This window comes from Betta splendens, chromosome 19, assembly GCF_900634795.4.
Source record: "Betta splendens chromosome 19, fBetSpl5.4, whole genome shotgun sequence".
In the NCBI taxonomy this organism is placed as follows: Eukaryota; Metazoa; Chordata; class Actinopteri; order Anabantiformes; family Osphronemidae; genus Betta; species Betta splendens.
In genome coordinates this window covers 12,062,662-12,089,537 of record NC_040898.2, presented here as the reverse complement: position 1 = coordinate 12,089,537, position 26,876 = coordinate 12,062,662, and the positions used below count along the sequence as shown (strand labels likewise).

The 26,876-nt window shown below is 48.7% G+C and overlaps 1 protein-coding gene across 7 annotated transcripts; it reads left to right on the top strand.

Moving 5' to 3' along the window:
• The first annotated feature begins 74 nt into the window (after positions 1-74).
• Positions 75-26,876, top strand: pald1a (phosphatase domain containing paladin 1a). Of its 7 annotated transcripts, none has more exons than XM_029133426.3 (19): positions 75-283; positions 5,593-5,790; positions 6,015-6,117; positions 6,730-6,909; positions 7,235-7,399; positions 7,476-7,636; positions 7,815-7,890; positions 8,573-8,727; positions 8,825-9,026; positions 9,119-9,214; positions 9,300-9,434; positions 9,529-9,645; positions 10,121-10,300; positions 10,370-10,567; positions 10,832-10,972; positions 11,073-11,144; positions 12,263-12,403; positions 21,268-21,423; positions 25,229-26,876. In XM_029133426.3, the coding sequence occupies exons 2-19, from the start codon at positions 5,606-5,608 to the stop codon at positions 25,376-25,378; spliced, it is 2,613 nt and encodes an 870-aa protein (XP_028989259.1). In that variant the 5' UTR covers positions 75-283; positions 5,593-5,605; the 3' UTR covers positions 25,379-26,876. The 7 variants fall into 7 exon arrangements, with proteins under 7 accessions (XP_028989259.1, XP_055360260.1, XP_028989260.1 ...); XM_055504285.1 differs by lacking the exon at positions 75-283 and adding an exon at positions 1,403-1,422; XM_029133427.3 differs by lacking the exon at positions 75-283 and adding an exon at positions 1,762-1,901.

Sequence of the window (26,876 nt, the reverse complement as noted above, 5' to 3'; positions counted from 1 at the left end):
TCATAAACTGTCGGGACGTTAACGTTTGGGCTGCAGAGACTCGCGCAGAGCGTCGGAGGATGGCCGCAGACTGCGCATGCGCTCTTCGTCCCCATTCACATAGCGAAAAGCAGTTCCTCGTAAATTTGCCAAGAAAGAAGAAGATAAACACAAAGGGTGCTTTTCGACCGTTTGAGCGCAGAGACGTGCGGTCGGACCGCGTCCTCCACGTCGGCGGATCCGCGCGGTGAGAGCATGCTTCGTTCAGGGCCGGACGCGCTTTCATCCACATTGTGCTGAAATGGTGAGTCGCTTTAAAGTTTACGGCTCTCGTTGCGCGAGCCGCGGCTGCGTAAAAGTTAAAAATCACGCCGCAGGAACGGGCCGCCGCTCGAGCAGACGCTAAACACGCGCGTCAATTATGCACTGCAAATATTTGCCGCAAAGCAGGTTTAGTGGAGTCGACGGATTATTTGGTGTGGAAGTGTTTGTGTGGCTGATGGGGGCATACATGTGCTTGGCGCCCCCCCCCCCATTCATGCCTGCGATGCATTGTGCAGCATCTAGCCAAGGATTAGACAAGAGTATGGACTAAAGTGTGTTAAGCACCTATAGGAAAACGCTAAATACGCACAGATGGCGTCATTAAGAGGACGGCGATCCAAGTGTTTTTATGCACTAACACAAACCGATACTCGTCTCACAAGTGGCTGGAGACGGAAAAAGCTCGTCTGGAGAGAAGCTGCGTCTTTTCCTGCATGGTTTGAATTGCACTTAGGACAAGGTTCCTACTAAATTACACGTTGTCGCCTGTTTATAGGTAGAAATGACACATTTTATTGCTTTAATAGCACCACAGACCTATTTCAGGTCCATTTGCACCTCTTGAAATACCAGCACACATTAAAGTCAGTCTCCGTTAATCACGAGTATAAACGAACACCCAGATCAAAAGTGATTGAGCTGTTTATCCTTGGTTGATCTTGATATAAAGGCTCACTCCACCCAGCTGATCTGTAGGCTTGTTGGGTGGGAGGTGATAGAAACAAGCGGTCCTCCGCAGCGTTTCATGCGTAACTCCCTCTCTCAGCAGCCGAATGTTGACGTGTGCCAAGCAACTGCACGAGGCACCTGTTTGAAGTTGACACACTCGTCATAAGAAAATGAACATCTGTGTTGCGACATCTTCTAATGCAATGGGCCGTTTTTACCACCAGGTGTCGTGTTGTGCCGCAGCATCCCACAGAGCGTGTCCTGTTTGTTATTCTCAGCTTGAAACCTTCTTCCAGTGAGCTTGTTGTTTGGAACATTTGGCCCGGCTGCATTAGTTTGTATGAGGAGAAACCGTTCCATCCAGGGCAAATTAATGATAATATTCCAAGAGTGAAGCGGCTTTGGGGTGAGACAGACTCCAGGTCCAACAGAAGGACTGGGATGAGACAGGTGATATTAGCCGTGTGCGTCTTTTTTCCGTTGTGGACGTCAATCTTGGAGGATGTTTCTTTGAATCTGTCACAACACATGTTCTCTTAATCCTCTTAACTCGGACCTGTGCTGTTTCACCTCCATTCATACTTTGTAGTCGCGCCGCTAAGTCTCATTTTGGGGCTTTTGGTTGTTTAATTCACCATCTCACTTCTGATCGTGTGGTTTTTGCACCCCCCCCCTCCCCCAGTGAAAACCAGGCCGTGCTCATGATCACGGTCGCCCTCGCGCTGATTAAATCTTGCTGTGAGGTTTGTGGCGTCGATGGGAGGGTTTGGTTTCACATGCACGGCGTGCCGCTGCTGCAGGAAGGAAGGAACAGGTGTGGCCGCCGCAGGTCGGCAGCTTTCATCCATAGCTTGAGAACCAGCCGCTGTTGCTGAAGTGCTGATGTTGGGGATTATGTCATGAAGAATCTCCCGCGTGCACATCGTTGGGTAAGAAAACGGAATGAGTTGCGTGAACTCAGTTTGATAGTGGTTGCATTTTCATATATTAGGATGAAAAAGGCCTTGATGTAGGCTGATGGCCTTCGGCCTAGAGACCACGTGTTTGTCCAGCTGTGAGCCCGTTTGCTTTAACATGGCGCGTGCTAACCGCTAACGAGTGGCGCAATTAGAGCGTCGTCGTGAGCTGCGCTCGCGTGAAGTCAGGTCCACGTCGGCGAACGCCTGCGAGCGCCCGCGGCGAAGTTTAATAAGCGAGGGTCTAATTGAGGCGTCGGAGGCGCGAACAGGTCTGCGTGGAGGCGATGAGCCTCCCTGGGTCCGCCTCCGCGTCCTCCTTACCCACGCACACCAATCACACACACATCCAGAGCAACCTTAGGGACACACACACGCACAAAAGTAACAAAAAGCTGCAGAGAGAGAATCTCACCAGCTGCACCCCCCCCCCCCCCCCCCCCCCCCCCACACACACACACACACCCCACACCCCCCCCACGACTCCACCTTCTCCTCACTCAAGGACACTTTCATTGACAGTCCTCAGAGGCGCCGCTGATGCGAGACGCGCCGTCGATGGGGGCAGAGCCTCAGACCGCCTCACGGATCGGAGGGAGGCTGTCGGGCTGAGACCAGCGCTTCCTGGAGAGCTCTCGTTTGGCTCTTTTTCTTCTTCTTCTTCCCCCGTTTTTCTCCCCGACGCGTCTCGGACGGTGGACCGCGCGGCCGAATGTCAGGTACCGTTGTGATGCTCGGCGCCGCTCTGTGCTGTGGCTTCCCGCTGGAAGCCGGCGGCTGCCAGACGTGTCATCGGAACAGAATGTCTCTGAAGCAGCTTGCGTTGTTGCATAAATATCACTTATCTCGCACTCGAGCTTTTCAATCCGTGGAATTTTTCCATGTCTTCTCCTTTTTCCAAACACTCATTGCTAACATAATCTTTAATACTATAAAACTGTTTTATGTGCAGATTTCCATCCACTTGATGTGACTGGATGTATCTGTAGGTCGCCTGTGGTGCAGGAGCTGCATGCTTGAACAGTGCACGTCCTGTTTTCTTGCTGAGCAAACAAACGGGCGATTTATTCCACGCGCTAACAAGCGTCCGAGCTGCAGGTCGGCACAAACTCGCGACAAAGTCTTGGGGACCGCTGGAGGAAGAGCGTTTGTGCAGAGGAAAAGCTGAGCTCATTTCCGTGCCGCTCTGATACTTGGTCCAGGAACTGGCGATGTCCTGTGGAATCGCGCCTGCATGTAACCTCCTCACCCCATTGGTGGAGTATGTGTACAGCTGCAGGGAGGAAGCCTCAGAGCACAGCCAAGCGTTTCCTGCTGAGGTGTGCATGCCCTTCCTCTGCCTGGGGGGGGGGGGTCGTTGCTGGTGTAGTATCCTGTGACGGCTGAACTGCGGAGCGTTGTGTCTTTGATGGGGAGTTTTTTGCAAAACGACCCAATTTTGAGACTCAGACTGAAAATGTCTGACTAACTGCGACGTTGCCCAGGATGCAGGTTACACTCATCTTAGACTTTCTCACGCTGCCACACCTGCAGCTCTCTCAGCCTCTCCCCGTCGCGAATGAAGAGCGCTCTGCATCCTTCCTCAAGGCCACCGACAGATGCATCCTGCAGCTGCACGCCGCTTCCTGTCTGCACTCAGACCCTTTTGTCTGAAGATGTTGCTACAGCGGAGTTGAGACACCGGCGGAATATCAATGGGGCGGCAGTGAATGGAGCGATGCTGGTAGCTTCACGCTTCCACAGCCTTGCTCCCAGTGAGCCACCAGTGAGTTTGGCTGCTACTGGTGTTACTGGTATTGTACTGTACCCGCTTGGGATAAACGCTCTCTCTGATGAGTTGCCTCTATTGGCTCCTCAGGAGGATGTTTATGACCCAGGGCTATTTCTATCCGGGCCTCCTCCCCAGCTGGCGGGCCCACGCGCCCGCCGAGCCGAGCCGAGCCGAGCCGAGCCGAGCTCGCGTGCAGCAGCGACTTCCGCAGCCACGCACGCGTGCACCGCGCTCCTGCCAGCGAGGTGACAGGCGCTGAAGCAACACAGAGCGTGTTCCAGTTTAAGTCTGTGACTGTGCTATAGTCTGCTTGGGGAAAAAAAACATTGCCATGCATTACTGTGGTGCCTGGTTAAGGAAACCTACTGATTAAGTGTCCTTAAAGTGACACAGAGCAAAGGGACTTGCAGCCTTTACATGCTTGACTGTGAAGAATGCGCAGGCTGCAAGTTCTGTTTCCAGACTAAATACAGCCCATAGTTATCATGCTTCATGTAATTAGGCCACTAAACCCAGTGTAGTGACACCAGAGCTTTTTCAGTACTATTGAGATCAGTTTAGGTTTGTGTAGTAGTGAGAAGGATGCTTTATGCATTTACAGATGTTTTAAATTAACTTGATTATTCTTTTTATCAGAACAATGCATTTGTTTATTAGAACTGTTCCGGATTAATCCTTTCAGCAAGTACAGTACACAAGTCGACTGGGCTGTCTCTGCGGACAGCCCGTCGCCGTGCGAGCCGAGCTGAAGCCATCTGGCCGCCAGATGTGCCACTGCTTTGCGCGGCTCGCCCCGCGAAGGCTCGGGTCCGCCGCGCCGGTTCCGCCCGTCCGGCGGCGAGGACGCGACGCAAAACCCCCGCTTTGAGAGGCTCCTGGAGCCTCTGCCCAGCGCCAAGCAGCCAGGCTGCTTCTAGAAGAGGGTGTTTCCCACCGACCGGGGGGGAGAGAGGGGGGCGGGTGGATGAGGGCATTCAACAGAGGAAGAGTTCTTTTTGAATGTGATGCCAAGTTCTCACAATCCTTTGGACCATGGCGGAAAACAGGCAGCAGAGGAAGAGGTCTGGAAACGCGGATCGCTCCGGATCTCACGTGTAAGATTCCGACGTTTAGTCGCTCGTTGACTCGGAGACTTCTCTTCCATTTGTTTGTCTTGTGGCCGTCGTAAAGTCATGGCAACAGAAATGCTTTTGGTATGTGGCGGGGATTTAAATAGACGTGGGCAGCCGGAGCGCAGGATTCTTGAAAACTTGACTTCCATTTATGGAACTTGGCTTCGGACGTTTCTCCCTGTTTTAATCCTCATCGTCGTTTAGCTGCACCTCCATTTGCTCCCAACAAGAAGCCGTTGAAGCAGTGGAGAGGCTTGTGGGGGGGGTTGAACTGGGCCGGCAGACAGTGGAGCCGGCAAATCAATAGGCGGCTGTCTTAGGAGAGTCTGTTCTAATCTGGAGGTCACGCAGTACAAGGTTGATCTGCCCACTCAGTCCCACACGCAACAAAGGCGCCGGCGCTGGTGACTCACTGCAGATCACTGAGCCGACGGTGGTGTCACATCCTGCACGTCTCGCAGTCCTGGGAACGCGGATGTCTCTGTCGGCGCTCTGCTCAGGTGCTACAGGCTTCACTCAGTACGGAGGCTTTGTGTGTTTATCTCCACAGCTACAAATTCACTGTTTGAAGACCCCCCCCCCCCCCCCACTGTTTGGGGGGGGGGGAGTCTGGAAACCTGTGGCTCAGCCTCAGTTTGTAAGATTGAAATATAAATCCTCCTGCTATTTATGAAATGTGAGTCGCTACTTTGCCTGGATCCTGTCCCTCCATCCGCACCTCGCTCCCCTCTGCTCCGGTCTGAAGTGTTCGCTTCCTGTGTTTCCGCCGCCTCGTCCGCAGCTGCTTGTGGAGCATGGGTACGACTGCCAGTGCCGCACCACCGCCTGTGTCCGTAGCTCCGCCCAGTGAGTGCGTCCACGGCAACGGGATGGCCGGCAGCAGGCAGTCCCTCGGCACGAGCCCCCTCCAGACGCTCAACATCCACAGCAACAAGGCCAAGTCCATTATCACCAACAAAGTGGCGCCCGTCGTCATCACGTAAGTCCGTCCCCGAATTTGCGTTCTTACAATTGGGTGTTAATCCGCTTTGATCACAGCTGGGACCCCCCCCCTCCCTTGTCTCCCCCCTCCCCTCCCTCCCAGCCAAAGTGTTTGCCCCCGTTATCATCTCATTTGTCAATACAGGCCTCGCAAATAGCAGCTGATAATTGAATTGACCCCTCTTCACCAGCCGGACCCGCCGTTGTGCTCCGTTCCCACAGGTACAACTGCAGGCAGGAGTTTCAGATCCACGATGAGATCCTCAAGAGCAACTACAAGGTCGGCCGCATATCCGACGCCATGCCCGAGCACTACCTGGTGCAGGTGAGGCCGGCGCGGGCTCGTCTGGACGCCTGCTCTTGTCACATTAGCATGTGGGACATTGTCATGCGCCGTTTTATGACGTGAGGCAGCCGCTCCGGCGGGGACGGCGTCGGCCTCCTCTCAGGGCTTTGATCTGCTCTGTCGCCTCTCAGGCATGCAGCGCTTTAACACACACACAGCTTCAGGGTCATCCGTAGGTCAGAGGGTCTATCGAAAGGATCAGCACATCCTCACTCGGGGGAAGGAATTATTTTCCAAAAGGACACCAGCTGTTGGATGGAGGTCCTAGTGATCAGAGGAGCTACGGGAAGTACAAAGACTAGATACAAGGAACAACAACAACAGCAGAATGAGGTTTTATATAATGATCTCAGCGAAATTTAATCTGTCGGGACGACGCTGTAACCAGACTGTGACTGGCTTCCTATTTGCCTGTACAGAAAGAGGAGGAAATACTTAACGATTCAAGTCGTTTCTCCCCGTCAGGCTCCACTGACCACCTTAGCGTTGACACGTCCGCTCCGCTCTGTTTGCAAATGTTAACGACGGCCGGAGAACTCGCGCACATCAGCGCCTCAGATAAACCCAGAGGGCCTTTGCGTTGCTTTGCAGGGGGAGTACTTCATGGTGCAGGACGTGTACAGCAAGGCGGACGTCCTTAATACTGCAGGCAGCTACGGAGCGCCCAACTTCCGGCAGGTGATGGGGTCCTACCCGCTGTACGGCATGGGTCAGCCCAGCCTGAGGGGCTTCACGCAGGTCCTCCAGCGGCTCCAAGCGCAAGGACACCAGGTTACTGTACCTTCTTTGCATTGCGTGCATGAGGAAACCGCTTGGCCCCCTTCTGGCCATGTTGGAGGTTGAGTAAATGGAGGTTGTGGCTGAATTGCAGGAGTCGGCGAGCAGAAAGTTGTGGCAGCGAGCGCCATTGGAAAATGAATCTCTGCATCCAGCAGCAAGAGATTGAACTAAATTATATATTAGACCTTTCTGAGGTTCTTACTCATGTGCTTTGCGCCGTACGACAAGAGATTGTTTCCAGTCGCACTTGGTCGAATGCCCTTTGCTTTTAAAAGCCTATTATTTGATGCCTATCTCGCTGTGCCTTTGCAAACAGGAGGTCATATTCTTCTGTGTAAGAGAGGAGCCGGTGGTTTTCCTGCACAAGGATGACGACTTTGTGCCGTACACCCCCAGGAGGAAGGAAAATCTCCATGAGAACCTTCACGGCCTGGAAAGAGGGGAACTGGTGGAGAGCCTGGAGCTCACCATCAGGAAGGAGGTGACGAAAACAACACGAGCGCTGTTCAGCGGCTGAATGCGGCCGCGCGGGATTAAAATTCCTCCCTCTCCCGCAGCTGCACGACTTCTCCAAGCTCAGCGATAACGTCTTCCACGTCTACGACGACATCGAGTTCTTTAAGGACGAGCCGCATAAGGTCTCCATCACGTGCGAGGAGGACGTGCACGTGACGGAGGAGGTCTACAAGAGGCCCGTGTTCACCATGCCGGCCTACAGGTTTGTTCACCTCACTCCCTCACCAGCCTTTCACCGTCGCTTTGCCAGTGGAGACGAGGGGGCGTGAAGAGGAAGCGGCGCATCGCCGCGTCCTGTTTGCGAGCACATCCGCCGAGTCGGCTTCGCGGAGACGTGACGTTTCGTACACGGCCGTCGCTAACAGTGTGTTGTGTTGCAGGTACTACAGGTTACCGCTGCCGGCGGAGGGAGCGCCACTGGAGGAGGACTTGGATGCATTGGTTAATATACTCAGGGTGAGCTCCTATAAACAACAGCCAGTCCAGCGTTTCATTAGACCTTTTTTGGCCCTTCGTTCTTTGTCCATCACATTTTAAATGTGCCATTAAAGTTATTAATGGTAGGAATATTGCAGAGCATCTGGACTTTGTCACGGAGGTAACCAGGAGGTCACAGCAGCTTTTTTAGTCCACTCGTCGCCCTGCAGAGCTGCATCCATCATCAAGTGTGGCAGAAGCACTTACATCTTTTACTCAACTGTGCATCCGCCCTTTGGTCATCTGTTGGGCCTGGTTTCTGTTCGGCCCTTTCCTCACAGGATGTTCTTTTTGACTCGTTTCTGCGTTTTTTCTTTTGGACACACTGATGCCGCGCTCCAGATCTGGAAGGTGGTTTTGTGTTAGTGCTTAGATTCAGGGCTTTACTAGTCGTCGCATGTGTTTTCCACTGCCGTTCATTGTTATCTTGAGTCATGTTCACGTGTCTTTCTTTATGAATGGCCTCCACTTCCTTCACACATGTGGTCTTTTCCCATTTCTGTGGTTCACAAATTCTTTAAAACCGCGGTTTCCTCATTTCAACTTCAACATTTCCAAAACACAGCCCTGTGACTGAGCTCCTCAGCGAAATGTCAGCTTCACGTCACCAAACCCTTGCTCAGCGGTGGACGTTTCATGGTTAATGTGCTGCGTTCTCCAGGAGAGCCCCAGCTTGTCCCTGGGTCACGACGCGTCCCGGCCGCTGCCTGCTCTGCTCTTCAGCTGCCAGGTCGGAGTCGGCCGCACCAACTTGGGAATGATCCTGGGAACGCTGGTCATGAATCGCCTGAGGGGTGACTCGCAGCCGCCCTCTAAGTAAGCATTCGCATCAAACGCTCAGAATGACTTCATAAGTGCATGTTGGAAATTACTAGTGAAGCAGCACTGAGACCACTTCATTCTGACCCTGCAGCAATGAAAAGGCAGCAACGCCAGAGTCCAAACCACTGTTCAAGGTCATCCAGTCTCTGATCAGCAAGCTGCCAAATGGACAGCAGGTCATGGAGGAGGTCGACCAGGCCATCGGCCTGTGCTCAGAAATGCACAACATAAAGGAAGCAATATATGAGAACAAGAGGAAACTGGAAGGCATCGGAGAGGATTATCAGATCCAGGTGAGTGGTGCATGAATGGTGCCTGAACTGAAGCCTTGCTGTGGTTGGTGTCCGGGGGTAAATATGAAGAACAGCTTGGGTTTGTCTTTTAGGGAAGCAGCACCAAAGACTACTTCCTCCACAGAACCATGCAGAGCCTGGAGCGCTACTTCTACCTGATTGTGTTTAACGCGTACCTTCATGAACAGGTAGACGTTTCTTATCCAGTTTTCACACTTTAATACTTAATGAATGGTATCGAAGGAGTTGTGACCCTCTGTGGTGTTTTTGCAGTATCCGCTTGCCTTCGTGTCAAACTTCAGCCAGTGGATGTGCTGCCATTCGTGGCTGTACCGGTTGCTGGCGCACACGGACCTGTCGGAGCTGTCGGCGCCGCCCAAGCTCGTCACCAAAGGAGCCCGTGTGCTGGTGAGCGTCTCGCACGTGGGAAATCGATCATATCCGTGCCCATGAAGCGACAGAAACGCCACGTTGGTTGTGATTAACCCGCGCATCCACACAGGTGGCTGATGAATACTTGGCTCCCGACGTCCTCGGCACAGTGAAGGAAATGAAGGCGGTCAACTTCAGACGAGTGCCCAAGATGCCTGTTTATGGAGTGGCTCAGCCGACGTCAGAGGTGCAGCAGCAGCTCCCCCCCACGCCAGCATCAAAAGCTCTAACCTGCTGCAGCACTTAATCACACATGCCCAAATATGAGCCCTGTGGAGGGATGTGACACATTTCCCCCGATTGTTTGTTTTATGGACTTTCACTTCCACCTCTTTTTTTATACTAGTCATTCTTAGCTGTAATTAGGGCTGTTAGAGATCACAGTTGACCTCAAACTTAACACATACAGGAAATAGAATATTCAGCATTATTTGCAACAAACCGGCTGATTGATTTTACATGTTCCTGTTTTCTTGGCAGGATTGATTTGGGATTTTGAAATTATCGCCAATTGCCCGTAGCTGCAGTCGTAAATATTAATTAGGGTGCAAGCAGACCCAGAGGAATGACTCATGCTGATTTATATGGACACTCACGCACATGCACAGCTCAGGATGGACGTCCAGCTCTTTGCCACCTAATCATAATTTGTCTTTGAGCAGGCTACAGGAGCAGTTTTAGCCCATTTGACGGATGAGAAAAGGAAGCACAGCCACGTGTTATGGGTGAACCTGCAGGAGGAGTTGGTGCTGGAAGGAAATGGTCAGATTTTCACCCCCAGAGAGCCCTCATGTTTGGACCAGCACATTCCCGTCCCATCGTCTGACCCAGAGATAATAGAGGTAAATTGAACTGAATCAATTGCTCTAAGTCTTCAACAGTCACTAGCATGAGGACGGCTCCCTTTGCAGAAACTGGAGACGTCTCTGAAGGAGGAGATCCTGCAGGCGCAGAAGTGGCTGGAGGTAACGATGGAGCAGGAGAAGCAGATGAAGATGTTCAAGAGCTGCCTGACCGTGCAGGAGATTTTCAACCAGCACAAAAGCTCCCACCAGGGCCTGGTCTACAAACGCATCCCTCTGCCAGACTGCAGCGCGCCTGCTGAGGAGGTAATGATGAAAACAGACGCACACACACACACACACACACACACACACAGCAAGGACACAACCAGGCGGACACAAGGGGCAAAAAATGTTTAGAAGTCATGAATAGAAGTCATAAATAGGGTGTGTGCGCCCTCTAGTGGTCGCACACTAGAGGGCGCTGAGAATTTTATCTTAAATAAATAATTGTACGTTAAATGTATTTCATGATTATTACTTTTATGTGGGTATTTTTCATGAGCTCTGCGGGTTTGTTCTGTTTGTCAGGACTTTGATAAGCTGCTGGAGGCCATGAAAGGCGCCTTGGCTGAGGACTCGCACTCCGCCTTCATCTTCAACTGCTCCAACGGCAGAGGCCGGACCACCACCGCCATGGTCGTCTCGGTTCTGACTCTCTGGCACTTCAATGTGAGAGACCCCCCTGTTTATTACGTCCTTCACACATCCTGCTGCCTACACGATATGTAATAAGTGTCCGAAAATGAACGAAGAGCCTTTTGATGTGCAGGGATTTCCAGAGTTTGCAGATGACGAGATTGTGAGTGTTCCTGACGCCAAGTACACAAAGGGAGAATTTGAGGTACGTGTGCTCTTGATTAGTCACAGATTTCTTATTTATGAAAAAAAATTACATTTGAATAAGAATTTTATTCACAGATGTGCATTTTGCAAGATTCTAGCAAAATGTCATTAGCAGCTCAAGTTCATTGTGTGATTAATCACACCATCAATTGATCTAAACAAAAACCCATGCTAGCAACAGTACATCAAAGGGGGCAGTGTTTTTTAGTCTTTTTTCCGTCCTGTGATTGATGGAACTGGACAAAGCTCAGAACTTTTCTTCTCCGCTCTAAATAGTGGCCGTGACCTAGCGTCGCTGCTTCATTTCCCTCATTGGTTTCTGGGTCGGCGCTTCAGTGTCAGGAACCTGCTGGTTCTCGTAAAGAGGCCGCGCTCGACAGGCACACAATGGCGCATGCCAACCGCGGCGGCGTGGACACTGGGGTTTCTGGGATACACACAGTGGTCGCCACGGAAACGGCCTCTGAAGGATGTGGGATGTCGCCACCCTCGTCGGCTTATCTGCCAAAAGAAGGTGTTGCTATGGTCGTGAAGTCTGGACGGGCCGGTGCTGCCATGAACAATGCTCCTGCTGTGATAGTCTGTTAGGTAGCTCGCTAATATTCAACCAAGGTGCGCGTAGCATCTAGAGAAAAAATGCTTTTATATTGAGTTTACATCAGACGAGTATGCTGAGGGGGGAAGTTCTCTATCTCTGCTCAGGCCAGCGCTGAAAAACAAGCTGACACACACACGCCACTAAGACAGGCTGTACTTTATCTTATCAGCCGAGCTTAGCGTGACACAGGCGGTAATTACAATCAGACACATCTACATATCTCAGCACGAGGGAGATACAGCGATACGAGCGAAAACCCCCGAACATTAGATAGTCTTAGTTAGATGCTTTGTCTGAGATCAGTTAAGCTTCTGATCTCAGGCTGTCATTAACTTGAAGTCCTTTAAGTTTTCTGAAGAGTGGATATTTGTCGTCAGCTTCTGTAGCATCAGGTATGAGCAGCACGTAATACTCAGATGTTGAAGCTGGGAGTTGTCAATAATCTCGCTGGAGTTAATTATGCACTCTCGTCTCAACTTCGCACCCTTCAACGGGCGTCTGCTGCTTCTGTCGTCCAGGTGGTGATGCAGCTGGTGCGGCTGCTCCCCGACGGCCACAGGATGAAGAGGGAGGTGGACATGGCCCTGGATTCTGTCAGCGAGACCATGACACCCATGCACTACCATCTGAGAGAGATCATCATCTGCACGTTCAGACAGGTAGAGACGCTCAGAGTCCCATGTTGAACAGTTTTATTATTATAATTTAATTATAATTATTTTATTACTGTGTCTTCATGCTGGGAGACAATGTACATAATGGATTTGGGTGCAGTTCCCCAGTGGATCCTGTAGATGGCGCCACTAGCTTGTCTTAATGTGTCTTGCAGCTCCAGTTTTAATCCCAGACTCACTAATGAGAGGGGTGTAGTGTGGAAAACTGGTAGTGGTGCATCATAAGAGTGAGAGAAAAAGGAGCAGCTGATTAACTTTTGGGTCATTGGTTTTATTTTGCAAAGTTTATAGTTAGTGTACTATAGTATAGTATAGTATATGATAATTAATAGTGTATCACAGAGGTGCTTTTTCCAGGTCCAGGTCATTTGGACGCACAGCTTGAAGAGCAGCCTATAGCGGCGTTTCCAAGGCCCGTCGTGACCCTCCTGGTACCGTGGCCTCTGCAGCACCGGGGCTCTGTTTTAGCCATTGGTAATGCAGACTGTAATCTGTGTGCCTCTGTGCACCGTCAGCCGTTCCCAGTGCGCTGGAGGCACCCGGTCCTGTCTCCACCGTATCAATGGGCCTCATTGTCCAACCAACTCTGTCCTGCGCCTATATTCCCCCTCTGTCTGTCACGTTCTGACGCCGTGCTCCTGGAACAAGCTCACTGTCAGATTGCTTCAAAGCCAATTATGAGAAGGAGAAATCTTTTTTTTTTCTCCACACATTCAACAATTTCTAGTCTAAACTCTAGGTTGTTTGCTTTCAGAACATCGTCTTAGTGATGTTCACATTTCTGCAGTTATCCTGCATTATTATCATGAAAGAACACGAGCAGAACTATCTTTAACGCCGCAGTAGTAGCAGAGCTCAGGTTGGCACTGTGTTCCCCTTCCAGCTCTCCCCTCTCCTCCGAACCAACGGGCCAGGTGATAAACAGTGCCAGATGTTGCTGGGACCTGGCAGGCAGCAGCAGACTGCAGAGAGGAGGGAGGTGAGGGCTACAGGAGGCGAAGAAGAGGGGAACATTTTCACCCCCCCACTCCTCGTAGCCCTCCCCCATCCAACGCGCCCTCCTCCCCCCTGACAGTGGTTGGAAAATGTGTCTTTGATAGAGAAAAATATATATTTACACTGGGACCTGAGCCGTCTGCCAGCTCCTAAAGGAGGCCTGGAATAGGGGGGAAGGAGTAGGAGTTGGGGCTGGTGGGGGTTTGGGGTTGGGGGGGGGGGGGGGGGGGTCTTCTTGAAGGGCCTGTAAATCCCCACTTCTGACCAGGCGTGACCTGGCGTTGCAGATGCGTCTTTCACCAACGTGTTGGAGCAGCTACTTCGTCTCCTCGACTCCCTCCCGCGTCTCCTGCGCTGAAATAAGCTGCAGGCCCCACCGTCCACCAGGCTTTGCCTTCGTTTCATGCGTGTGCTGACAATCTGAGATATTAAATGAATGACACGCACGCAAACAAATTCACTGGATAATCAAAAAATCTGCAATTCTAATATATCAAAACATGAATCTCTAAATCTCTTAGTTTGTTTTGCCTCCGCTCTTTATCGTGCATCTGCATCATTCTATCATCATCCATTTCCACAACCTATTAGATTTCTCTGCCTGTCCAGTGTGTTCGCCCCCCCACCGTGCACCAGGCTGGGGATTTGATATCCTTGCTCGTCCTTGTCCAAGCTGCTTAAACACACGCGCGCTCCCTGATGCACATTCGTGGTCATGCAAAATCAGCGAATTCACCAGGCCTAGTGGAGGAGAACAAACGAGAGTTAGCGGACGTCGTTAGCAAAGAGAAAGGTGGAGCAACGGTGGATGAGGTTGAGGGGACGCTGACAGTCCAATTAGTCCTTACCGAGAAATAAGAGCAAGTGATTAGAAAGAAACCAAATGGAAACGAGGGAAACGAAGTCCGTGTGCTGCAGCTTTGCACTCTTACCTGTCTTTGCGTGAGGTTTTCCTCCTAATTAGGATGAGCCACTTGACATAAGTGGGCCAATTACAGGGTGGCCAAAGAAAATACTGGCACCACCACCAGCCCACCTGCACCACACGCTTCTTCGCTGAAGTGCAGAATGACTCATTTACATTTTAGATCCAGCGGAGTGGGAGGCAGAAACGTGGTTGTTGTTTGTGTTCAGACCTTCCAGCCTCTTGCGCGCCAGTGCCAACAGTGGCTGGCTAAATATATGCTTATTTTGACCCCATCCCATCTGCGCAGGTGCAGCCATCTGAGGTTTTTGGACGTGGACACCAAAGTAGAGGGAGTTGTAGCTTTTTTTTTTCTGTGTGCGGCAGGACACACGGGGGCAGAAAAAAGCATCTGTGGGGATTTCCAGGGGGGTGTCGAATGCAGCTGCTGTAAAAGCCAGCTCATTTATTTACAGGGAGTTTCCGTTCCACGCTAGATGTGTTAAAGTGGTGCTTTAATAAGTGTAGTGGGCGTTTAATTTGCCCATTTGTGTCTGACGTGACAGGATCAAATTAAAGGGCTGCTGCACGTTTCCCCAGCACCTTCCGCTGTTGATGATCTTTGTGGTTCCTTTATACCTTTAAATAAAATGGAAGAAAGGAGCCCGCGTTGCATCATCGCAGCCACCACTGTACTGTACGTAGTTATTTTCAGCTACCTGCTCTCTCATGGAACACAAAGCACTGGGGCGTCTCACCGTGGCCTCAGCGCATGCCATTCTAGAGCCCAAGCATCTACCATTCTGGTCCTGGTGTGGTCCAGGCCTCTTGGTGTGGCCGGCCAGATGTTTTGCGCTCCTCCCCGGCCACCTGTTGACTTCAGCTGCCGGTTCGCACTGAGCAGGTAGTGTTGGGCAGCGGCGGCGGGCCCTGTGATCGGCTGCCCGTGATTTTATCGGAGCCAGGAGCGCGCGTGTTTTCGTTGGTCCGGCTAAAAACTGCAAATAGCTGCAGGGGGCTCTTTGACTGTTACAGTCGGGCATAAACTGATTCATCACCCTCTGCAGAGATAATTACTCAGAGTAATTAGCACTCTGTTTACTTTGCAAACGTGCATTATGTGGTTTTACTTTGTGTTGACCCTGCAGCTTCTGTACTTAATAATATTGACCCTCCCTGAAATGGATGGGTTCCTTGGGTTCTGCCTCTCTCCACATGCTGATCGTGAAGCCGTCGTGGTGTGAGCCTTCCAGTCTATCTCCTTTTACCCTGAATACCTGCCCTTTGCCCCCGCGTCCCCCATGTCACCCACTCCCCCTTAACCAGTCTAAAAGTCCCAGTATAACGACTGGGGCCAAGCTGGGCACCGCACAGAAGGGTTGCCGTTTTCTGCCTTCGCACACTAAACCTGTCACTCGTCCGGGCTCAGAGACCGGGAATAACTAGCCAAACCCGTGCATGAGCGTTTTAGCATGCCCCAAGCAGCTGCGGTCATGGTGTTTGTCAGATCCTCCTGAAGCCCAAATCCTTTCACCAGCAAAAGGTCCAGTTTTTCAATCTGTCACGTTGGCCGGCTCCGGCGACTAAATAAATACCTGTGGAAACGCGATCCCAGCGGTGAAATGGCTTAAATGCCAACCATGTGGATATGCGCGAGTCGTGACTGGGCTGCGTTGCACTCTCACACCGGCCCAGTGGGGAGGCGGCGTTTCACATGCGAGGACAGCGAAGCAGCAGATGACGCCCGTGTTAACGATGCCCTAACGGCTCCCAAAGCGGCCGCAACTCACACAGTCGGCACAGGACATCCAGACCTGTCTGGTCAAACGGATTTGTTGTGCTCCACAGAAATAATAAGGCACAGCGTGGATTCTGCCTTCATTCTTTCATTCCTGGATTGTAGCATCATAATGACTCTGTTTTTTTTCCTTGCTGCCATTTACAAAACTCAAAAAGTTGACTACACAGGTGGTAAAAATAGTATGACTCACTGTTGATTGATATATGGAAATAAAGCATGTCTATAACACACCAAACCTGTAGTAAAATAGATGGAAGCCAAAAAATACATAAAAGAGAAGAACTATTTTAGGGTGAATAGTGAGCTTCATGTAGGAGCAGAGTCAGGCTGCTGGTGCGATGCACACATCTATGCTTTTTAGTGATTAAAATACATCTGGTGCTGTGTTCACTGGCAGCTGCCTCCTCGGCTGGAAGAACACACAAGCCAATAAAAGCGGTGCGGGTGGGATTGAGGACGGGTACGCGATCTTCCGTGCTAGAGAAATGGCACCAAATGACGCCAATTGAGGATGATTGGCGTACAAAGAATACAGTACAACTTAGCCATGTTCTCCATCTGTACCATATATAATGGAAAATCCATCTATAGTTATTTATATACAGTATTGCCATCAGCCCTAGTGCAGCTAACAAAGTAGTTTTGTTGCACAGCCACCAGTACATTTGTTTTGCATTAGCCATCGGCATCATAACAAAACGCACAAATCTGATTAGACCCTTCTTGCGTCTTATTGGCTGCAGCTCACAGACGAACAGTTTTCATGCCCAAGGCTTGAGGTTGCATGCGCCAGCCGTTCTGATAGCTCTGTAAGTGATTGATTCACAGTTGGGGCCTGGGTGCGCTCGTTGCCAGGCATGTACACGTTCAGAATGTACCATAATGTATGTGGTTGCTGTGGGCAGATCCTCCAGTCTCCGTGTGGACTAAGTTGATGAGATGTCCTGTCTCGTCCTGTGGCTTTGGCAATTTCTGCTCACGAGACTTCTTTTTGTCCGAGGAACAGGGCCTATTGATTACACGCTGCGTTCTCCTCTAGTTCCCACGCTATGTTTATTTTCCTGTGTTGGACTGTTGAATTGTTGACTAGAGCTGTCAAGGGCAGAGCGGTTGATCTGCATATACAGTATGTGGATTAACGCAGCCCGCTCCTAAAATCTACCTCAACCGCTTTGGGATTTAATCAGTGTAGCGTGGCTCAGCGACTGGAAAAAGACACAGGACTGAAATCTGTGGAAACCATTAACATACAGGCATCTCCATCCTCCACGGCCCCGCTGCTCTTTTAAAGGAAGGAGCTTTGGGCACCTCGATCCATATAGATTAGTTCTGCAGCTTGAAGCCAGACAATGCATTGCTTTGATTTACTGCTTTGCCACTGGGATGACAGGCTGCAGGTAGGATGGGTGAACGGTTGTTATTCAGAAAAAATGGCGTACAGTATAAAAACAATGGTAATCATTTTATGTTTTTGTGGCTCTTTATATTATTTTGTGTAGGTGGGGGCCCCTTGATCCCTCAGGCCCCTGGACCTATGCCTTGTAGGCCTTTCAGAAATCCATCCATGCTTTGAGTTGTGTGTGCGCTGCCTGTCCACTCCAGACAGGACCTGGCTTGGTTCAGGATTTGGGTGGGAGGTTCGCTCGTAGGACCTGATGAATGGCTGCTTGTGCAGACCTGGGTGGGAAGGGCCAATGTGGATTGGCCTTTTTACCCCGTCAGCTGGTAATTGGCACCATATGTCAGGCAGACGCACCTCTCTGCCGCGTGCACGCCTCAGCTCAGCCCTCGCTCACAGGAGCCACACAGAGCGGTTGACCCTCGACCTGCCAGCAGTCAGACATTAAACCGTTAAGCTCCTTCCAGTAGCCGTATAATATAGTTATAGTTATATAATACGATTGTGTAAGAAGCATGGAGACCAATAAACAAAGACATGGCAGGCATTCCTAATAATTCTTCCCTAATCATCTGTGGGTAAGGGCACCGGGTCTGACTGGCTCATGGGCTTGTACTTTCATACCAGACCTGTTCGCCGCCAGACACTAGCAGAAATTGCGAATGCCCCGAATCACCCCGCGAGCAAATATCAGTGATTCCCATTGCCATTAAGGGTCACGCCTGTCTGTGTGCGTCGTCCGGGAGCCGGGCGGGCTCCACATCAGCGCTGATTCTAGAGTGTAAATAAGGCGTTCTGATTGATTGCTGCAGACTCCTCATCACGCCTCGTCCTTGAGGGCGCCTGTGCCGCTTATGCGCGAGTTCCAGACTGACCCATCAAACCTCTTGCGTGTAATTGTGAGCCGTTTTCCCCCACTCGCCTTGCCGTCGCCACGCACACAACGTGGCCGCAGGCGTGTGACGGCGTTTATCTTTAATAAGCTCCGACGCCCTAAAATGGTAAACACTGAATCAATCTCAGAAGCTGTTACCTCGAATCTTGACTTGATGTGACTGCGTTACAACCTGGAAGGATTAGATAAGGAAGGAATAAACCAGCGATTGCATGTATTGAGAAGCCTTTTTTTGCTGGCTTTGCTCTCAAGTGTTTGTGCAGCGATAAGAGTCTTCTTCTTTATTCTCTTTCACATTATGCTCAATTAAAGCTCCTTGCAGCCGACCAACATTCCTGCACTCTCTCAACAATAGTATGTGATGTATTATGTCTGACCAACCTCTCATTTGAGCAGAGCCCAGGACGTTCATTATCACACCTCAGCGCCTGGTGAATTATAACCTTTAATAACGAATGAGGACCATCTAGTTGTCTCCTTTGTTCTGAAAGGCCACGTTAGATAAGGGTATGCTGTGAGAGCCACCAGAGAAATCACTAGCACAACCCTTTGATTTCCTTCACAATGCAAACTGCTCAAAAGCTCACGTGATCGTCAGAATTTCTTGAAATGTGGGCTGCTTTTTCTCTTCACCACATCTTCCCAAACATTGTTTTTTTAAGTCCTTTCTGAGGGCTCGCTTGACCACAAGTTGCTCAGTAGATGCATATTATGCCACAGAATTAGGGTTTGTCAGGTTGGAGACGTGTCAATTATGTAATCGTGGCAAACTAATCTGTGTGTGTGCTGGTGTGTGTCGGTTTTTGGCTGTGGCTTGTGCATGTATAGCTGCCAGGCTGCCGGGATTTTCAGGCGAGGAGATGAAATGCTGAAAGCCCCCCGGGGGTGCCGGGTGCACAGGGTAATCGGGTTCACTGGCTTACACCTGGCCTTTCGCTGTAGTCTGCGTTGGCTTACGAAGATTAGGAAAAGTTAGGAATGTGAGCCTGCTTTCTTTGCTCCACCGTGGCCCGCAGAGAGTTAGTAGACAACACTTAACAGCCATTGTTTGCCTATGTAGGTGTGAGCTTTAATATTCTGTACAGATGTGCCAGCGGATCGGTTTATCCTTCTAAAATCAGCAGGCAAAATGCTCATTATGATGCAGACAACAATCTGCCTCAACACAGTGTCTGAAGTAGTGCGTTCAGTTCACTGAGCTCTCTCATCCCCACTTGTAATTTCTTTTAACTCACACACACACACACACCTGGAAGTGCTCAAAGCTCCATGCATTCAGCAGAAAAGGAGAACAAAAAGAGGGGGTATAAGAAGGAAAGCGGCTTGACACGGACTCGCCGCGCTGATGAAAGCCTGACTCTACCTCAGCGTGGCTCCGAACCCTTTAATTAAAGAGAAACGATTTCAAGTGTTTCTTTGTGAAAAGTGCCGCTACAGATCCTCCGTCTGCTTTGCCAGGTCACAATAACACTTGCTGTGAAGGCCTATTGTTATCTGAATCTTTATCACTCTGAATTCCGTGAATGCTAGCACCTTTCAAAATAAAATTTTTAAATGGCGAAATAATTGCTCAGATGAAAAAGGTTCATCTGCTTGTTCCAGAAAAGCTTTTAAAGTTTTCAAAATATTATGGAGTTCACGTCTTAAAAGCATCTCACTGCAGTATTTTACTGTTTACATAAATTATAGCTATGTATTTTAAGCAAAGAATTTCAGGCAAAGACACATTCATCACTTTCAGCAGTTATTCAATTCCAGCAAATGTATTTCAGCTTCCTTTAATTGAAATTCAACAGCTTCAGCTTTTTCGTCCTGCATTCAGCTATTTCTAGCTATGTTTTAAATCTTTCATCATTTCTTCAGGAAATGCTTCATCTAGTTTATTCATGCATTTCAAATCATCTTGTGGTCAATGTTGCTTGCAAAGGATTTTCATCTTCCCTCCTGTGGATGCTGAAGGATTATTATTATGTTGTCTCTTGAATAACAATCAAAGACACATCTCCTGTGTAGCATAATTGCACCATTCCAGTGAATATGACCACAGGGTGCTGCCGTGATAAATTGAATCATTCAGTAGTAGTAATACAGTATAATTAACTGTAAACTGTGTTTACCTAATGTTGCCTAATGAAACTAGCATTAAAGGGTCTGGTGACAGTTGTTACTATTAATCATCATCGTCTAATGTCTGCTTTTATTTAAAGTTTCCTACATTGCCTCTTTTTCCATCTTAGTGAAAGATTTGTAAGGTTTTGTAATAGATGAGTTAAAAGTATTTGATGCATGGGTCGAAACATGTATTTGCCACCATGCATTGACTGTGAAGGTTGCAGACCCCTGAGACTAATACACATCATCTTGTAAGCACTAAATGAAAATGATGTTTACGCAGGTGGGTGGTGGGATGGATGTACTGTACTGTTGGAAGTAACACAAGAATGAAGATGTTGTTATATAAGCTGAAAACAGGTCCCATCTCAAATGGGCAAATAGTTCAACATTAAATGTCCTTGATGCATCACATTTTGGGGATATGTCTTGTAAATGCTTCACTTAAATTGAACTTAGCTTTTTCTATTTAAGCACTGGTGCAACTTTTGTACTTTGCGGTATTTCGTTTGAGTTTAGTGGAATAGAATAGAAGAATATGAGCATTTAATGTTACAGAGTTGGTTGTTTGTGCAGCCTTGTTAAATTCTGTGATCTCTGGCACTTTCAGAAACGGCTGCACAAAAAATGTCAGAAAACACCAACCGAGGCTCAAGAATTAAACTGCTGTGAACAGCAGTAGCTGCTCTGCAGGAAATAGGTTTGTCTTGCTCATTACAGCTGTGTGTTCCTCTTTTCTCAGATCAAGAGCAGTAAAACGGAGAAGGAGTGCCAGCATCTGCAGCTGAGGAGCCTGCAGTACCTGGAGCGCTACATTTACCTCATCCTCTTCAACACCTACCTGCATCTGGAGAAGAAGCACTCATGGCAGCGGTCCTTCACTCTGTGGATGCAACAGGTATTCACTCAGTTTAACAGAGGATCATAGGGACAGTCATCATGGGACAGTGTTCGCTTTCCAACCTGAATCCGTGCACATTGTTAAACGGGTTACCGGAGTTTCATTTGGATCTTCCTCCAGGAATTTACGATCCGGTCCCTGCTTCACTGAACTTGATAATGTCTCAGCTCTGTGTTTTTGTTGGTACATTAATGGTTTGACCAGCTGTGCCTCCACAGTGTAGTCGTGAATTTATGTGCATTCCAGACAAATGAGTAGCCTGTAATTGGTGCCTCACACACACACACACACACACACACACACACACACACACACACACACACGCCACATGAAACCACATGATGCAGATTTACTGATTTTTAATGACACATGAACATAACATATAGCAAATATTTATTTATTTGTTCAGATGCCAGTTTCATGCTAAAAGCCGACAATAGGAATTGGTCATTATCTGAACGTCAGCCGGCAACTTTTACAGCGTTATGTATTTCTTTCCGAGGCCTGCGGACCCACAGCCGAAGAGCCTGGAATGTTTAAAAAATCACTGAATGAAAATCTCCTCCTCCTTTGTCTTTATTGAAGTGGAATAAACTCGAGGAAGAAAAAAAAGAGGAATTCCAAAATAAACCGGAATAATCGCTGTGAAAACATTTGTCACAGAAGTATGCGCGGTCAATCGCTGCATATTCTTCCTGTTATGAATAGCAAATATATGTGGTGCATCAGAGTGACTCTAATGGCCCAGTTATGCCATGAGAAAATAGAGGCGTGCAGGCAGAAGACAGGAACCGCGGATGATGGCTGGATGGATGAGCTAAGGCCAGTTAACGCAGCTCAGGAAGGAACTTCACACTGAAGCTGATAAAGTATTAGCCTGTGTAATAATGTTGTACTATACAGTTGATCTCTAGTCAGATGGTTCCTGCCCATTATATAAATATATATTTTACATAGAGGCAAACTTTCATTAGGGCGTCACACCAGATGCTGATTGACAGCTGGGCTCTGGAAATGCTGTGTAGCACACAAAATGTCAAGCATACCATTAAAAAAAAAGTAAATTATGTGTTACGCGCAACAAGTTCCCTCAGCAAAGGTGTGTGAGGCGAGACAGTTGCTGTGGCAACCGTTCTCTTTGGCATTATGCTTGGATTAGGCGTTATCCTGACGAGATCTTTGCCCTGATTGATTTCTGATCCTGTCAGAGAAGATGAGGAACAAGCCACGTAATTCACGAAGACCAAATATTTAGTTTTATGTATTTGTTGCACATTTAGTCTGTCAACATGGATTAAGCGCCATGTTGCTTGTTGATTCCTGAATAATCTTGAGAGTGATGATGCATAAAAATGATGCCTGCATTGTTTTGTTTTGTTTTTAATTAAAAACTCCCGTCTGGTGAGTCCTCAACTGTCAACAGCTCGACAACAGTGGTGGTGTGTGTGGAAATCCTTCGCAAAATGAGTTTAAATCAGGTCATGTTGCTTCTCTGAAATATGCAACGCGGCACGACGTCGTAAGCCATGTTACCAATGCTAACCTTCACGCTCCAAGGACAATTTTCAGTCTCCAGGACATTCAAAATGAGGAATCTAATAAAGAAAGAGAAGGCTGGTGGCGGATGTGATGCATGCTGCTTCTCCCACCACCGGCGTTGTGGTGTTTACTGGCCCAGTTGCTGCACAGCCTGGCAGTGGCCCAACCAATCTGACCCTCCGGCACAATCATTAGTCTGTCACCAGTGACCGTGGCAGGATCATTATTGACAAACCCTCACGCTAGGGGCGGCGATCGGGCATCGTGGCCATCACTACTCATGCATTTGAAGCCTTGGTTACACAACCTGCCACATCTGAGCGATGTGTCCTGCCCTGCGCATGTGTGTGCGCAGACTTCCGCGACCGTTGCTCCAGATCATCTGGAGCCTCTCTCTGGTTCATGTTGTTTCGCTTTTGCCCAGATGGATTGTTTCAAACCGAGGAGAATTTTGTGTTGTGCCTTTTAGTGTCACCTCAACATCAGGATGGTAATCAGCCTGTTACAATGCAGCAGAATCTTCTCCAGGCGTCCTGTGTATGTGCATGCATATATAACGTGTCCACAGTAAACGGTGCTCAGTGCCACAGTGTGTGCGCATTGGACAAATATTGTCCTTACCATCAGCAGCCCCGGTTGCTCCATGTCCATGTATTGAGATCAGTGCAGGAACCTCAGAGGGGTTATTGGAATTGAAATCCATGTTTGCTAATCCAAAATGCGGCCCTTTACACAATGGCAGGACTTGTGTACAGTGCATACCATAGATGCCTGTAGGAGAGGTACCCTATCAGTCACTCCAGCTGTTTTGATGTGTGGCACAGAGGCCTCCCTGTCCCCCTGGAACCGGCCCGGTGTGTGCAGCCTTTGAGGTAGCCGGCTGCGGAGAGGACCAGCACATCCTCACTGCCCCGCTCCTCCGGCCTCATACTTATTATTATATTGCTGAAAGCTTGTCAGCACACACCTCAAAAACTCCAAGGCGTCCCCAGACTCGTACCTGCTTGAGTTGTACTGTGCAAGGGAACGCAGCTTCTCACTGCTTTGGGGTTTTTCAGTCGTCCGCTGTTTTAAACAGCTGCGACGTGGAGGCGATGAGTCAGGTTAGGTGCTCCTTAGCACATATTCCGAGTCTCATCGGGGAGTCCGATCCATTGACTAATGCCTCCGCTGCACCCACTCACATGTTCCCACCGAGGAGCTCACAGAGCAGCATCAGCCGTCCGGTAATACATCAAACACTCATGCATGCAGTAAGAAGTGCATCGGTGCATGTGTTTACTTTAAGCAACTACATAAAAGAAGATTCGAAGAGTTTTGGACTGTGAGATTTGATTCAGCATAGTCAGCCTGTTGTAATCTAGACCGAACTCTGTGGAGTCTTGTGTTTATTCCTGCACAAAGCTGGCTGGCTAAGCTGTAATTATTGTTGGTGAAAGGGATATCTTGATACTATTATTCATGATCATTGTTCCAGTTTGTCCACCTCAGTATTTAACCTGACAGCTCATTTTTTAGCATCACCTCAAGGCCGTAGTTTAAACGGCGACGCGATGCCCTCATTTAACCCAGCGTTCACACGTTCCTCCTCTTACGCATTCCCAAAATCTGCAGACTCGTCGACTGCCAGAGAAGCAGCAGAGGTTAACTTGGCAAAGCCTTCACCTCAGTGTCTCCTAAGGTCTCGCACACGAACTAACAGCTGGTGGTTGAGCCGAGTCAAGTCCAAGTTGAGGGAGTGAGCTGGATGCCTGTGTCCTTCAAACACAAGCTGGAATTCTTTGTGGACGTTACCAAATGAAAGCGCACACAAACCTATCAGACTCTGTGATTATTGAGCTTTTTTTAGTCTGTTGTAGTTTCTGTAGTGGATGAAAATCTGCATCCTGCAGAGTATACTGGCCAAGCTGTGCAAGCTCTAATGGGGTTTTCAGCCTTTGAAGGATTTTACACCGAAGTCGGCATCTGCTTGGTTTGCTTGCGTTTGTATTGTATGACTTTATAGCCAGATGTTTGCGGTGGTCCATGGTGTTTCTCATTGGCCTCTCAAGGAGGATATGAATATTTCTTATGCTACTTACAATTAAAGCGCTCTCAGTATTGCTGCTCCTATTCCAGGGTAACAGCAGCACATGCAGGAAATCATCCAATAACACGCTTTACCTCTAAAAGGCTGCATGTGTGTGGTCACAGTGGACAAATAAAAATAATGCCTGCTTGGCTGACTTGCATCTTCATTGAAATTCTAATGTGTTTCTGTTAGGTGGCTGCCAGAGCCGGAGTTTATGACATCCTCAACCAGCTGGGCTTCTCCGAGTTCGAGAACCCGAGGGATTCGCCGCTGGCCCGGCTACGCTGCCGCTGGCAGCGGCGGAGCGTTCACTCGCTTCCTTTCCGAGGGGAGTTCGTCTGAGAGAACGCCCCGAAGCCGCACCGTGCTTTTTACAATGAAAGACGCCGACGTTTCTGATGTTTCCACAGGATCCAAGCTCTTTGGCAAGGCTTACGTCTTGCAGGAGTTTTATTATTAGGCCTTAGCAGAACGTTTAACAGTAGAACTGAATTCTTTAATTGACTAAAATTTGTAGCTTTTTTTTCGTACTTTTGAAGATGAGACAGCCAGAATCGCTTTGAATCCTGTTTTAACTCAGCCCGTGTATTTTCTTCAGCTTATTTTTAATTTTTGAGGTTGAGGAGGTTTCCTGTGTACATATGAGGGTTTAATTTAACTGATGACGTCTCCTTTGGCTCGTGCTGAAGCTGATTGGACAGATTCTTATCATGGAGTGTTGATCAGTTTTTTGCCGTACTTTTACTTTTTACTTTGATTTATGTGTCTTGTTACAGGTACTAACATTATAGGAGCAACACATTACAATTTAAAGTTGCGTATGTCTCCATATTTGCTTATACAAACATTGCGATGTTGCTTAATTTGTTTTTTTTTTTTGCATAGAGGTGCCTAGGTTACCCACGATGCATCTCAACTGATGGGTTTTGTTGAGATGGGCTTGTTATGTTTGTACTGTAGTGCCTAAAGTAGCCTTGAGTTGCGGCTCTAACCTCAAATCAAAACAAGACGTGGGCTCAGAGGTAGGTTTGCATCTTTCTGCTGTAACTCCACAGCCTTTGTTACTTTTCACTTTCAAACTTAGCTCTTAATCTGTAGAATTTGTGCAGCCTCGTTTGCTAGAGACGCGAAAGTATCTATAATATGTTTGTATTTTAATTGTATTTCCAAGGACCTGTGAGCAAAGAGTGATGCGTATCATCACCGACGTGATCTTCCAGTAAACTGTTGCAAGTTGTGTGACAGGAATCAAATTATATGTCTGACTGTAAAATGTGCGGTTGGAAACAGCCAGACCTGCAAATTCTCGGTGTAACGTGGGTTAAAAACACTCAGTATCAATTGATGAGACATAAATACACCCTTGGACGAGTGCAGCTCTCGTTGGCGTGAGGAGACCTAAGGCGCGTGATTCACTCTACAATAACTTATAATTGTATCGTCGGCAAAACAGGGCGATTGTTGTTTTGCTCCACGCGTGCCAATCACTGTTTAGCATAGGATGACTTTTACTGCAAGGCAGACCTTTAACACTTCTCTCTCTGAGTACGGTTATTACTTTATTTGCTAATATTTGGTTAGTTCTAGACTAGATCGATGAATCCGGCCTTACTGCTTGATGCCTTTGTTCCAGTATGTTTGAACGTGAGGAAAATGATTTGTCTTTGTGTGAGTGATGACACAAGAGACACATGCAGGTTGTAATAACATCCTAATGTTTTAGCCATGGTCTTATTTAATTTTTATAATTCTTCCTAGAAGCCACTTACCATTTATCCACTTTTATTTTTATTCACCATTTACTTTCTTTCAACGAGAGTAAAATAAATAGATGTTAAGA